Source organism: Asterias amurensis, chromosome 2 (genome assembly GCF_032118995.1).
Source record: "Asterias amurensis chromosome 2, ASM3211899v1".
Classification (NCBI taxonomy): domain Eukaryota; kingdom Metazoa; phylum Echinodermata; class Asteroidea; order Forcipulatida; family Asteriidae; genus Asterias; species Asterias amurensis.
The window spans coordinates 4,002,370-4,016,519 of NC_092649.1; the positions used below are offsets into that span (position 1 = coordinate 4,002,370).

The 14,150-nt window shown below is 38.6% G+C and overlaps 1 protein-coding gene across 1 annotated transcript; it reads left to right on the forward strand.

Moving 5' to 3' along the window:
* The first annotated feature begins 2,692 nt into the window (after positions 1-2,692).
* On the forward strand, positions 2,693-12,000 carry LOC139951658 (ADP-ribosylarginine hydrolase Tri1-like). Its single transcript, XM_071950635.1, has 9 exons — positions 2,693-2,976; positions 4,009-4,227; positions 5,474-5,623; positions 6,047-6,190; positions 6,810-6,964; positions 7,661-7,829; positions 8,360-8,515; positions 9,239-9,369; positions 9,968-12,000. Exons 2-9 carry the CDS (start codon positions 4,030-4,032, stop codon positions 10,341-10,343), a joined length of 1,479 nt encoding a protein of 492 aa, XP_071806736.1. The 5' UTR covers positions 2,693-2,976; positions 4,009-4,029; the 3' UTR covers positions 10,344-12,000.
* Positions 12,001-14,150: the final 2,150 nt, after the last annotated feature.

Sequence of the window (14,150 nt, forward strand, 5' to 3'; positions counted from 1 at the left end):
TTTATAAAAAATCGTTACAAACGTTTTTTATAGACCAACTCGTCCGATCCAAGGCAACGTGTTCCTTTAATGGATCGGTCTATTGATGTGGGTGCCGTGGGTTATTTTGAGGCCCGTTAGCATTTTGTTGTCTTCAAGTTATGGCCTTTGAGCTCTGTAGCAATATTTGATATGAGATGAGCATATGTTTTGGGCAGGAATCAGAAATAAGTATTCTACTTTTTCTTTTGTTGGTTGAAAGGGTTTTGCTTTAGTTATGCCATGGGAAAACATTAAAGGCTGATTATAAAGTCGTATTGGGGTAAAGAACATTATGAATAACTTGTTTGTTATGGGCCATTTTTCCCTAACCCTATCCTAGGAACAAAACAACTGTGGATACATTTTTTATCATAGGAAATTATGGTTTTGCGCAAACTATCCTGGGAGAAGTTAATAAACCTCTCTAATGAAGTATACATATGTGTGTACAGGTAGGGGAACGTCAGGCTTTTTTTGTATGGGACTGATAGTGATGTCAAGCAAACACTTTTTGTACAACTTTGTGGCATTTGCAAACCATTGTGCCTGTATGAATGCATGAATGTATTTCATGAGAAGGCTGTGGATTTTCATTTAGTTATCCTTTTTTTTTTTTTTTCTTTTTGTATGGTTAATAGAGACTTAAGGCCCGGTCCCACTGCAGCGATAACGAGAACGATAACGATAACGACACAAAGAGAACGCATTCCATTGGTTGAATGAGTGTGTGCGTATTCTGCGTGGAGCAATTCGACCAATACAATGCGTTCTCTTTGCGGCGTCGTTGTTATCGTTATCGTTATCGCTGCAGTGGGACGAGGCCTTTAGCCTTTTTATTTGTAAATGGGTCGCAGTCCGCATGTATCAGCCAGCAATCTGTGCGAGCCGGCCCGCAATTTGCTTGTATCGGCCTTATTTCCAGTGAATTTGATACGCAAGTTTCTGCATCGGGAGAACCATGTATTTTAAACTACATAAGGAGATGAGCATTGCTGGAGAAAAGGGTGATCCTGGCCTTAAACCCTGTAGCAAAAGAAAAAAAACCTTTATTTTGTTGGTGACTGCTCTATAATCGGACAACCCTATGTTCCGACAACTCTTGTTCCGGTGAAAAAACTGATGATCTAAGCGTTAGGGCTCAGGTTTGGGTTAAAGGGAAGGTACACGTTTGGTTATTTCTCAAAACAAATAGTAACTTAAAAACTGACTTGGTAACGATCATTGGAGAGCTGTTGATAGTATAAAACATTGTGGGAAACAACTCCCTCTGAAGTAATGTACGGTAGTCTTGGAGAAAGACGTGATTTCTCACTAAAATAATAAAAGACTTCTAGCTAGAAGTCTTTTATTCCTATCTGAAAGCACACAAATTCGTCCAACAAGGGTGTTTTTTCTTTCATCATTTTCTCCCGACTCCGATGACCAATTGAGTTCAAATTTTCACATTTTTATAATTTTATGCATATGTTGAGATAAGTGAGAGCACTGGTCTTAGACAATTAACAATAGTTTACCTTCCCTTTAAAGGCAGTAGACACTATTGGTTATTACTCAAAATAATTATTACCATAAAACCCTTACTTGGTAACGAATAATGGGGAGGTGTTGATAGTAAAAAACATTGTGAGAAACGGCTCCCTCTGAAGTAACGTAGTTTTCGAGAAAGGAGTAGTTGAAGTAGTTTTTGATTTTGATTTCAAGACCTCAGAATTAGAATTTGAAGTCTCAAAATCAAGCATCTGAAAGCACACAACTTCGTCTGACAAGGGTGTTTTTTCTTCCATTATTATCTCACAATTTCAACGACCAATTGAGTTCAAATTTTCACAGGTTTGTTATTTTGTGCGTATGTTGAGATACACTAAGTGAGAAGACGGGTGTTTGACAATTACCAACAGTGTCCAGTGTCTTTAAGATTATGAAAATACACTAGGGGTTTCGGAACATTGGGATGTCTGATTATAGATGTGTTAAACCATTTTGTTCATATTATGTTCATGTCCTTTTTTTCTATTACTGTGCCAAGTGTAAAGTTTTGTAAAATAAAATATTTCTTACAGTTTAAACAGAAAATGATTGTTAGTCGCTGTCTGATTCAATATTTTGTGGCCATTCCTTCTATTTTGGAGTGATCATTTCCTCGGCTTTTCGTCCTGTCTTATGGACCCTACCAGGTATCCAAGTAGAAGTAGAACTGTGGCCTCAAGACGGCAAGAGGTACACGGGTTTATTCTTATATACACTCTTTATAATGAGTGAGTATTTGCTAAACATATTATATAAGTTTTGTTTTAGAAGCTAGTTTCAGTTTCTAAGGCCTGGAACTTCATTTTTCAGGAGGAAAGGTCATTAATGCCTTCTTCTCTCGTTCACAGTGCTCTGGGTTCTTTTCAGTACAAAGGAGTCAAGCTTTCCTCAGGGCTAGTTGGAGCTTTACATTGGTTAAGTTCACCTATGAGGCCTTATGAGACTTCACTTATGAGACTCATTTTGTGTTCCCCCCCCCCCCCCCCGCACCCTTTTCCTTCCCTTTCATTACTGTTTGAGTCATGACCCAAACTGAGCATTTCATCAACAACAAATTATTTAAAGGGGTAATTCGACTGAAGAGGGCGCCCTTTTCCCACACCACAGAACACCCACACCCAAAACAACACAGCGCTACAGAGAGCATGCAAGTCAAGTCACAACCTGAATCTAAAAGCATACGACCGTATCAAGGTCAAACAGATAAGCTGCTACAAAATACATCATTGTGCTATTTTTGGCACCTATAAACTATTTAGGCCTACTCATCAGGATTTCCGTGAGCAGCTTGTTTTAAAAGGAGAGGTGGTTGCACCATGGTTGCACATGTATCAAGCTCAGCTGGGCTTACGAAAAATAGTGGTGGTGATAGTTACTGCTGAAGAAGTCGACTACAATTTTACAAACGCAATTTTCGTGTCGGAACAGGTTGGTGTGCTCTTTTTGGTTTGTGGTTTTTATGGGATGCCGTTTTTGCACAAATTACGTTGGCTGAATGAACGACAGTTGGAAAACTGTTACTTTTGACACACATAAATACAGTGTGTTTTTAGATTTTAGAAAGCCTTCAATTGGAAGTTCCAAGGCGTTTCAATCATGCAGTATAATTTCTGAAGATTCTGAACTGAAGATTCATAATAATTCATTAATCATCATGAAACAAAAAATTAGAAAAGCAATATCTCATTTGGGGGGAAGGGGTACTGGGCCAGCACTTTTTCTCTCATTTTTACAAAAAAGGATCATAAAGATTCATATCTCATTGAGGTAAATTATAGATAACTATGTTGTTTCATATCAAATGAAGGATAACTTTCCGTATGACGCCACCACTTTTTCACTCATTTTTACAAAAAGTGATAGGCCTATCTCATTGAGGTAAATTAGATACTATATTATTTCATATTGAATGGAAAAAGTGGTGGCGCCATACGGAAACTTTTCCCAAATGAAAAAGTGGTTGCGTGATACCGAAATTTTTCCAGTGGGGCAAGTTGAATCTGGCCGGTTCTAGTCCATTCTTCCTCCATGGTTATTCGTTATTCCATCTGTTTGTTTCATGAGTGCCCACTACTAGTACTGGTGCTATTATTATAAAACACCAATCGTTACATTTGCCCAATTTTGTTGAAAATGAAATGAAAGGGAACTATAAAACAGTTGTCAAGCATGGACCAGTGGATAAAAGCTGGCGGACTATAGTCAAATGACATGCTAACTCAACTGGCCGCCCACCCAGCTAGTCACAGGAACACTTAAATGTGAACCCTGTTAAGTGGGTAACTTATAGACCTTGTGCATTGACGTCATCCAGCCGCCATCTTTGAGGTCAAACGGTGACGAAACAATCGAAATGCACATTGATTGGCCAATGAACAACGTCAATGAAATGACGTCATGTGCATAAGGTCTAGTCACAACAACAAGAACCTTAATACTTATATTTGTTTATTTTGACAGCATGATTAGTGCTGAACCATTATGGGTAAAGCACAATCATATCTCAAAGGGAAAGTCTCGACGTTGGGGAGAGACAAAAGTAACGATGATAAACTAACGCTGATTGTCGACCCAAGCAACATTCTACAGGACCAGATTCTGGGGACGGTCTATGGCAACTGCATCGGGGACGCCATTGGTCTTATGACGGAGTTCCTCAACAAAGAACAAGCTTGTAAAGTAAGCTATATAATATACTTACTTACTGTCATAGGGTATGTTCAGACAGCGTACTAAGTTAGACCCGAACCGGTTTAACTTTTACGAGCAGCAGGGGGTGATCGTAAAAATAAAACCCCTTTGCGTTCAGACAGCACTGAGTTAAACCCGATCCGGTTTATCTTTGGTTTTAAGAGGTCAAAGAAAACGCGACCCCGTTACTCTAACATCCTGTTTATTGTCCTGTTCATTGGTCACCATGTGTTTACGTAATGATTACGGAGGTCAATGGGTCGCCTGTTGTGAGTTAAACCAGATGTGGTCTTTTTTATTCTGTCCACACACAGTGTTAAAAGATAAACCCAAAGCGGTCTAAAGATAAGCCCCCTCCCTGGACGGTTTATCTTTTGTGGGTTGAACTCAATTCGGACTAACTTTAGATCCGTTCAGACACACTGAGTTGAACTCGATCGAGTTGAACCATGAGTTAAACCAACTTTAGTACCGTGTCTGAACGCACCCTTAGCTGATTAGAACTGGGTGTCCCTTGGCCTCCTTGGAAAATGTTCCCCACAATTCATGTCTATTCATCTATAGGCAATTGCTCTGCCTCATGAAGTAGAATAATGTCATCTTCCCATACTTGAGCCTTCCAGCGCAATGGTGGGCATCCTCGTTGGCGTGGAGTGTCGAAGTCATTGTAGTAGACCAGATTGGGTAGCCTGTAGTCTGGCATTCTGATAACATGGCCAAACCAGTTAAGGCGATGCCTGGTCACTACATCCAAATTTGTTGTGGTCATGTTATAACAAATTTATTAGTTGGATTTGAAACTTTGCATGGTGGGAGTATAGTTAGGTGAGGTTTGCAGTAGCACCATGTGAAAATTACTCTTCTGAGTGGTTCAGAGAAAAAAAGACGGTTTCACATCTACTCAAAGAGATATTGTTAACATCTATTCTTTTCTGGATTAGGCTTGCGCTGGGGCCTTCAGGAAAAATCTCTCTTTTGAGTAGTGTTGGTTCTGAAAACAACACTGTTTTTTTTTTTTTTAACTAACACTACTCAAAAGAGAGATTTACACATGGCTCAAACCTCGCCTTAATAGGCTTGAGTAAACATATTGGCAAAAATCGAATATTAATAGCAATGAGCACCTTAAGACGCTCTCAGCTGTTAGTATAATAGAACAGGGTGTGTTACAAATTATTTTACATTATAAAACTAAAATGTATACTGACAACAACCCTTCTCTGTGTTTTGGCAGTATTACAGTGGCAAGCATCTGGAATACTCCATGAAAGCCATAACAGCAGAACATTTCTTTCATCAAATGGTCTTCCCGGAAGCTGATTGGACAGATGACAGCGATCAGATGATCTTAATTCTCCAATCACTGATGGAGAACGATGGACAGGTACTTTTTTTTAATAATTGCTTTGTCATATTACTGATTATAAAATCAAAGATGAATTTACTCAAATTGTTGCTTGTAAAAAAACATAACCTTGCCTCTGGAAACTATACAATCAGCAGAACGTACGATCTTCCATATTTTGGGGTAAAAAAGTTTGTTCTGCAAAATAGCAGACCGGGTTCTGTCATACAGAAAGCGAACAATATCAAGGGATATCTAATTCTACTTTTAAAATGTCTTTCCAACCATAGCCATTCATGACAGCAGCATTTTACAGCCCAAAGCAACCAATCGGGTAACTGCATCCCTCACCATGAAGTGGCCGTCCATGTGATGTTAACCGATTTCTCATTTAAAAAAAAAGATATTTTCCGAAAAATGTCATCATTGTCAAAGTACAACAATAGTTGCTGTTTCTTACAGGCAGTTGCAACTGATTTTGCTGAGAAGCTTGTAACTTGGCGATGTAGCGGTTTCCCAGAGCTTGGAGACACCTGTGGAATGGGTCTAGGAAGGACCACAGGCCAGGTCTTACGTAGCGACAACTTCAAAACAGACCCACATAAGGTACAGTCTGTGCTACAGATATTTTCATGGTAAATGTGCCACCAGTGTGTCCGACCTACAATCCCGGCCATATCTCATTGGGCCCTCCTGCCCCCTTTCAATGTTGGTTCTGATTGACAGTCTTCTGCGTTACAGTCGGCAATGAGGGGGGGGGGGAATGGGGATCGGGGGAGAGAATGATTTTTAATGTTGTCAGTTGGAAGTGTACAGGGAATGGTTTTATGTAACGTTAGGAGGGAGTGGCCCAAGCATTTTGGTCGGGACTGTAGGTCCTCCTGTCAAAATGTTTGATCTTGAAACCAGACTTTCTGCTTCTTCTCACCCATACACTCTTGATTTGCCGAGATGTAGAACAAAGAGCCTTTCCAACAGCTTTATTCCACATACCGGTACTTCATAACATCTAAGATGCCCATCTCTGGATCAATTTAAACTCCTCAAAACTCTGACTAATTTTGTTTGTTTGTTCTCAATTGACTTTGTACAGCGCATTGGGACTCTGTGTGTAATGCGCTTTATATAAAAGCGGCTTCTTCTTCTTATTATTATTATTACTATTATTATAATTGTACAGCATCTCTTTGGAACTCCTTGTATTGTGTTCGTGTCTTAATGTCAGGTTGCTGAGACGGTATGGGAGAATGGTAGTAGATTTGTGGCGCCTAATGGGGGTGTGATGAGGACGTCCATCGCTGGAGTTCATCGATTTGATGACATTCAGCAAGTCATCAGCAACACTAAAGTCTTCTGTAAAGTCACACATGCAGACCCAAGGTAAACGTTTCTATTTCTCTAAAACTGTTGATGTTCTCAAAAATGCATCCTTATAGAGCATTTTTTGTTCTCTCCTTTGTCCCTCCACATGTCAGTTTCCTGTTTACTTTGTACACAAACTTCCTTGTGGAGCGCCCTAGTCTTTAGAATTAATCTATGGAGTTATTTCATATTACCTTTTTTGTTTGTCTTTCCTCTTAAAAAGCTTCCACAAATGAGCCCCATGGAGCTCTGTAAATAAGTTGTTTGTACTCCAACACCCCTCACCCCCCCCCCCAAAAAAAAAAAAAATACGGTTACCAAATCAAAACAATTCTAAGTTCCCTTTTGAGACCTAGCCAAGAAGCTTGGTGATTAGTAGTGGGTTCTTTTACATGCATTATACAACATGAGACTTGTTACATTCTGCCTCTGATCAGAAAGCATTTTATTAAGTGTTCAGTCCCATCTCTAACTATGTGGTTATTCCTCTTCTGAACATATGGCTAGATAGCTCAGCTGGTAGAGCGCTGGCACTTTAATCTGGAGGTCGTTGGTTCAACTCCCGCCCTAGTCAACTTTTCTTTGTTCAAACCCAAATCGAAATCAAAGACGGAACATTTTTATTGGGGTTACAATTCAAGTCCCTTTAAGAGGGTCTTCTATCAGAAAGATTTAGTCATTAGTTATATTTAAACTTTTATTGGACCTCTTCAGGTGTGTTGCATCGTGCGTTGCCGTGACAACAGCCATTGCGATGATGCTGCAGGGGATGCATAGGAAGTCCAACGGCAGTTACAAGGTTGACAGTCTCATTGAGGCAGCGTTTGATTACGCCAAGGAGTGTCTGTTAAGGGACGATGAGGGAAATTTGAAAGAAAGGCAGGTAAGCATTGGAGAGGGTCAAGGGTCATTACAAGGCTGGAATTTTGGTGGAAAATGTTCCAAGACTGCCAGACTTGTAGCTCAGGCTATTTAATGGACCAGGATTTTATTTACCAGGCCAGAATCAAAATGAAAGACTTGAAGAGACTTGAATTAATATAAGAACACAATTTTATCGTCTTAGCACAGAACTCAAGCTCTGGTGTTTCTGTTCAGCAGAGTGTGGGTTCGAGTCTCGGTTGTGACACTTGTGTCCCTGAGCAAGACACTTGACTAAAAAATTGCCTCTCTCTAAGGGGTAAATGGGTACCTGTGAGGGCAGAGATGGTTCTTGTGATTGATTTAGCTTAGCGCATATTTGTTGCATAGGCTGTAACTCCCCATGGAGCCGAGATGGTTTAAGGAATTAATTAAATGGCCCAGTGACCAGGGGTAGTAATGTTGGGAGCGTTTTGAGACGCCCTTCGGGTGTGAAAAGCACTATATACAAATCAATTATTATTATTGTTATAAATTATTATTATTAAATAGGTTGAGGAGTTGAAGTTTCATATGAACGCATCACTTCCAGAACTGAAGCTGGACGACAGACAGAGAATTGGGTATACCTTCAAATGTCTCGGTGCAGGATTCTGGGCCTTGAGACAGAAAAACTTCAGAGAAGCCATCGAGGCTATAACATTGGAGGTAATTATTCATCTGAATGTTTTCCTGATTGTTTTATGAATCCTTAGAATCCCAATTCCTTCCTAAATGTAGTTGCCAAAGTGTGTTTTTTCCCCCCTATTTTGGTCTGATGGTTGATAGCTCAATGTTTTGGTCAGTATGCTCCGATCATCTTCAGGAGAAGACTGATCGAAACGTTGAGTTGTCAACCACTGGTACATTTTAGAACTAACACTACTCAAAATCTATTTACATATGGTGCTACCGCAAGCCTACTTAATATTATAAGACACGTTGCTACAATATTCTAAAAGTGCTTAAAGGCAGTGGACACTATTGGTAATTGTCAAAGACTAGTCTTCACAGTTGCATAAAATAACAAACCTGTGAAAATTTCAGTTTAATCGGTCGTCGAAGTTGCGAGATAATAATGAAAGAAAAAAACACCCTTGTCACACGAAGTTGTGTGCTTTCAGATGCTTGATTTCGAGACCTCAAGTTTTAAACTTGAGGTCTCAAAATCAAATTTGTGGAAAATTACTTCTTTTTCGAAAACTACGTCACTTCAGAGGGAGCCGTTTCTCACAATGTTTTATACTATCAACCTCTCCCCATTACTCGTAATCAAGAAAGGTTTTATGCTAATAATTATTTTGAGTAATTACCAATAGTGTCCACTGCCTTTAATAAACAACTATTACCATAAGTCCCATTTACATGTTTTGTTTGAACCTGTTGTCATAGGGAGGTGATGCAGACACAAATGGGGCTGTTGCGGGCGCTTTGCTCGGATGCAAGCTCGGGTACAAGAAGATTCCCCCCACCTGGAGAAATGAACTGACCCACAAAAAATGGCTGGATGACATACTCGTCAGGTAAGAGATATCCCGATGCGTCTAGGGTAAATATGAGTGAATGCCTCAAGAGGGGAAACTGTTGACAGGGACGCGATAAAGAAATAATTAAACCCCCTACTGTTGATGATATTGTCCAGTGGTTTGACAAACGAATTGAAACTACAGGACAGGCCAATGAGCAACCTTCTTTTGACCGACCTCTGGTTGAGGGCGCCCTACTCAAATGAGATCACATGCTCTATAGATGGATTGCAGTACGCTTCATCGACCACCATTTTTTATATAAAACAATGGAAAAGTGCACCTATGTACGCGCTACGCAAGACTCTTAGCCAATGGTAGCTCTTCACGCGTGCACAATTCATCAAATATGGTGGCCAATGACGCGTATTGCAATCCATCTATTTGGACGTGGTCTATTGTTAGGCTCAATTTCAAAAAGCACTTAATTTCATCTTTACAATTAGTTGTTTTCACGCTTTGCTTTGTATTCAAGATCGATTTGCAGTAAAGATCAATCCAAGCTCTGTTTTGAAATCGCCACCAGGTCATGTATTTCAAACAGGGAGATGTCATTATTCAACTGTTAACCATAAGTTGTCCGTATCTTTTATAGGTACTTTGAGATGGGTATCAAATCGGAGGGCAGTGGGACACCTGTAGATGCACCGCAAAGTGAAAGCATCTTGAAGGCCGCTGAATCTTCGGAAACGGACAATATTGAAAACCAAGCCCAACATTCGGAGGGAAAGACATCAGATGGAACTAACAGCGTCCCCTCATTGCCCTCTGCAGAGGTTAAAGATCAAAGTTCAGATGTCAAAACTGAGCCTAACGCAGATACCCAACAGGGTGGCAGTTCTGAAGTTGAACTTCAAAATGAGTCATCTAAGGTCACTGATCAGATAGAGGTCAAAGGTCAAGTGGATTTGGTAGGAGATGATCCCCAGATCGATGGAGGAGCTAAAAGGAAACTTGAAGAAACATCATAAGATCACAACAAGTGAAATTTAGAAACCCCAACCCCTAAATAAGATTAGGACAACAAAACAGGAAAAAGTTAGACGTATAGTGTTGCACAAACTACATCACTCTCAGTTGTAAGAATGTTATTAAACTTCTTTCGCAGAAATTGATGAACAAAGCAACATTTTTAATGTGTTCTACTGTACTTTTGTGAGAAGGTGAAGAAATTGTTGAACATTAACTTTAAGAGCTAAATGGCGTTTGGAACATGGTGTGAAGAGTAGGAAGTAACTATAAATACTGAATAGTAAACTTGCTGGAACATCCATGTATTCTCCTGAAGACGAGCAGAGTATACTGTTAAAAACGTCCAAACCACAACGGCTCTTTTCCGAGCCAACTCTCCCTCAAAAGAGATATTAAACATGGTTGTACTCGCAAGTTTACTATTGAGTGTTTTTCGTTACTTTTTTTAAAGTGCTAAGTAGACGGCAGGACCAGGGTAAATACACATTACTTGCTCGCCAGAAACTTTTGTGGCCCTACTGTAATATTTTGAGGGAAGTTTAGACCACTCTCTGACCGGGCTATCGTTTTTGGTGTATTTGGTGGCCTGAAGTTATTTTTATTGGTCACAAGCCAGCGGGCCACCATTAAATTTGACTAGTGGGGAAAACAAAACAAAATAAGCCTTTTTTTGGAGAATGCCTGAATACAACTTTTGTTAAAGTTGTGTTTGAGTTGTGTTCAAGCTGTGACGAATGTCGCAAACAGAAAGGACTTGTTTATTCACTTTTCAGCCATCATGCCAACTAAAAGTTAATACATCATTTTTGTAGTATAGAAAACTGAGTGTTAAAATTAGAAACATAACAATAGATGAAATATATTTTGTATTCATATATTTTATAATAACGTGCACTATACCCTTAGATTAATAAAGAGATATGTACAGTATAATATAGCTAACTATAAAATATTTACAAATAATTTTGAAAAGTGACTATCAAATACTTCAGTTCAACTTTTTTTCAATGGAACCTTGATAAATTAACAATTCTGTTTGTGAACTTTTTTTTTTTTGGGGGGGGGGGTGAGACAAAATAGCAAAATGATAACAATATTTGCACAAATATTGCAAAACAGTTTTTTATTGTCAAACAAAATTCCTATACCTGTCGGAAAGGGTGAACAAAAAATTCATTTTTTTATTTCAGTATTTTGCAATAATGCAGAGAAATGCAAATTCTTTGCTGCTGTTGTTTGAAAAATATACCAATCTTAAATATCTTGCCATAAAGTTTTAATACATGTCTCTGTCAGAAGGGATGTGGCAATATTTGTGTTTATGTTATTTTTTATTTACCTTACACCAATGTTCTCAGCACTTATCTTCAGTACTCTCTCGAATCATGTGGGGGGAAAACACAGGCAGCTTACTCGGTTGATAGTCTAATACCCTCGACTCTCGTCATTCTAGAGTAGGGCCCAATTTCATGGTTCTGCTTACCGTGTAAGCAAATAATCAGCACTTGCGGAAGCAAGAAATGCTTTGCTTAAATGTCAAGCGTGTTTCACCGGTTAGCAGGGAATTTTTGCTTGTGTGCATCCATACTCCGCTTCACGCTTACAAGGAATTCTTTGCCTACACAGCTGGGGCAAAGAATCGGCGCTTACAGAATGGTGACCATGTAAGCACAGAACTCAGCAGTAAGCAGAGCCGTGAAATTGAGCCCAGATGGCTTACTACTGGACCATACTGACAAGCTTGCCCAGGGGCCAATTTCATAGAGCTGCTTAAGCAAAAAATTTGCTTAAGCACGAAAATAGCTCGCTTGTTTTACACATCTTACTGGCCAAAATTTCATGCCATATACATTGATTGTGACTGGTATTTAGCTGTTGTTTACTTAGCATAACAATTGAGTTGAGTCTTGGCCGGTAATCTGATTTTACTAAGCAAGGATTTTTTTGCTTAAGCAAAATTTTGTGCTTAAGCAGCTCTATGAAATTGGGCCCAGATGACAAGAGGCCAGTTGGTGTCCTATATAATGAGTAGTCGGGGCTCGAAATTAACACTGGCCTGCCGCAGGCCCGAGGCTAGTGAATTAAACATCAGGCCAGTAAACTCATGACTGGACTGGGCCGGTGGTCTTGTGTTTTTTAAATTTTTTAATAGTAGGCTTCCTTGTCGTGTAACAACTTTGCGAAAAGAGTTTACTACGAGTCTGATAAATATCTTTCTATTTTCTTAATTATTGAAGTATACTAACTAATTAGACAAGGTAGATCATCTGTTAGGCCAATTAAAAAAATACAAGTTGATTGTCCGGGGTTTTTTTTCTCTTAAAAAAAAAGAATGAGGGCCTTGTTATTTTTTATTTCTTTCAAAGGAGGCTGCCAGGCATATTTATTTGAACTGGCCACCACTTTTTTAGTTTAAAGTCACCACTTACTTTATGTACAAGCTCTTCAAGATGAGTCAGTTTGAATAAGAAATACACAGAAAATTTGTCTTTTGAAAAAAAGGGGAAAACAAAAATAGGTGAAAAAAGGATGCTACCTCTAAAAAGGATGAAGGAGGGGACGATCAACTGGTTTTATTTTTATTTGGCTTAGTGCTTGTTCAACTAATTTTGATTCTGGTTTTGTAAAACTTGTCATCTGTAAGTCCTGAGTCTTGTGGGTTTGAGCCCTGCACCCAATTTCATAGAGCTGCTGAAGCACAAAATGCAGTTAATCTCAACAAAATTATGCTTAGCAGAATATAAGGAAAACACCTAAACTGCCATGTTACATAAATTTGTGACACTCTGCTCATTTCTGCTTAGCAGAATTGTGTCCAGCAATATTTTCTGCTTAAGTAGCTCTATGAATGTGGTTTCTTGTAACTGATATTGCAATATTGTTTTTCTACAAAAATAAAATGCTTATTCTGATCTAACTAACAAAGACAAATCTTGAGATACATTTGAGGTAAATGCAAATTTTTCAAAAATCGATAGTTCCCAGGTTAACACCAGTCGGTGTCTTTTAAGGGCAACTTTGGTTTCTGGAATTGAGCTGTGTCAAGCTTTTGTGTTTACAGGCTGTATACAATTGGGCACTGGAAGCATAGAAACTTGACCTTTGTCTTGGAAAGGATGAATTAATTTTCCTCATTCCAAGGAGTACACAAGACGACAAATGTATACACAATTATTTTGGGATGTGCAATGCTTTATTTATTTCATTAATTTGTTTGGTTGCCAAATTGAAGGTTTTAATGGACATCGAGAAGTTTCATTTTGATTAAAAAAGTGATGGATTCTGCAATTATGCATATAGTTTAATGTTTTATATTCATTTAAATATCAAAGGGAGAATTATAGAATTATTGTAATGTTAAAGATGCTATGTCAGATTTTTGGCCGATTTGACCAAAATATTTTGATTTAAAATTCAATAGGTATTTTGATGGGCGTCGAGAAAGTTACAAGCTTTCATTTGAGCCATTGCTAAAAAAAGTCTGCCAATTATTAGTAGCAGTGAAATAAAGTGCTCAAAATGAGTTTTTTTCGGGATCCTGACAATATATCAGGTGACCAATTCTTATGTGATTTATAAGAAACGTTTTAAATTTTTGTCATGGTTCCTGACCATTAAAAGTAAAAGTTAAACTTTTTTTCGTTAGAGCGGGTGATACTCTTTGAAATGGCATTCACTCAAAAAAATCTATTTTTTAATGTTTGGGGCCAAAAATCTGACATAGCATCTTTAAGATTAACATTGACACTGCCATTATATATCTTGTATATATTGCATGTAATGAAGTTTAAACTTAAACTGATAAA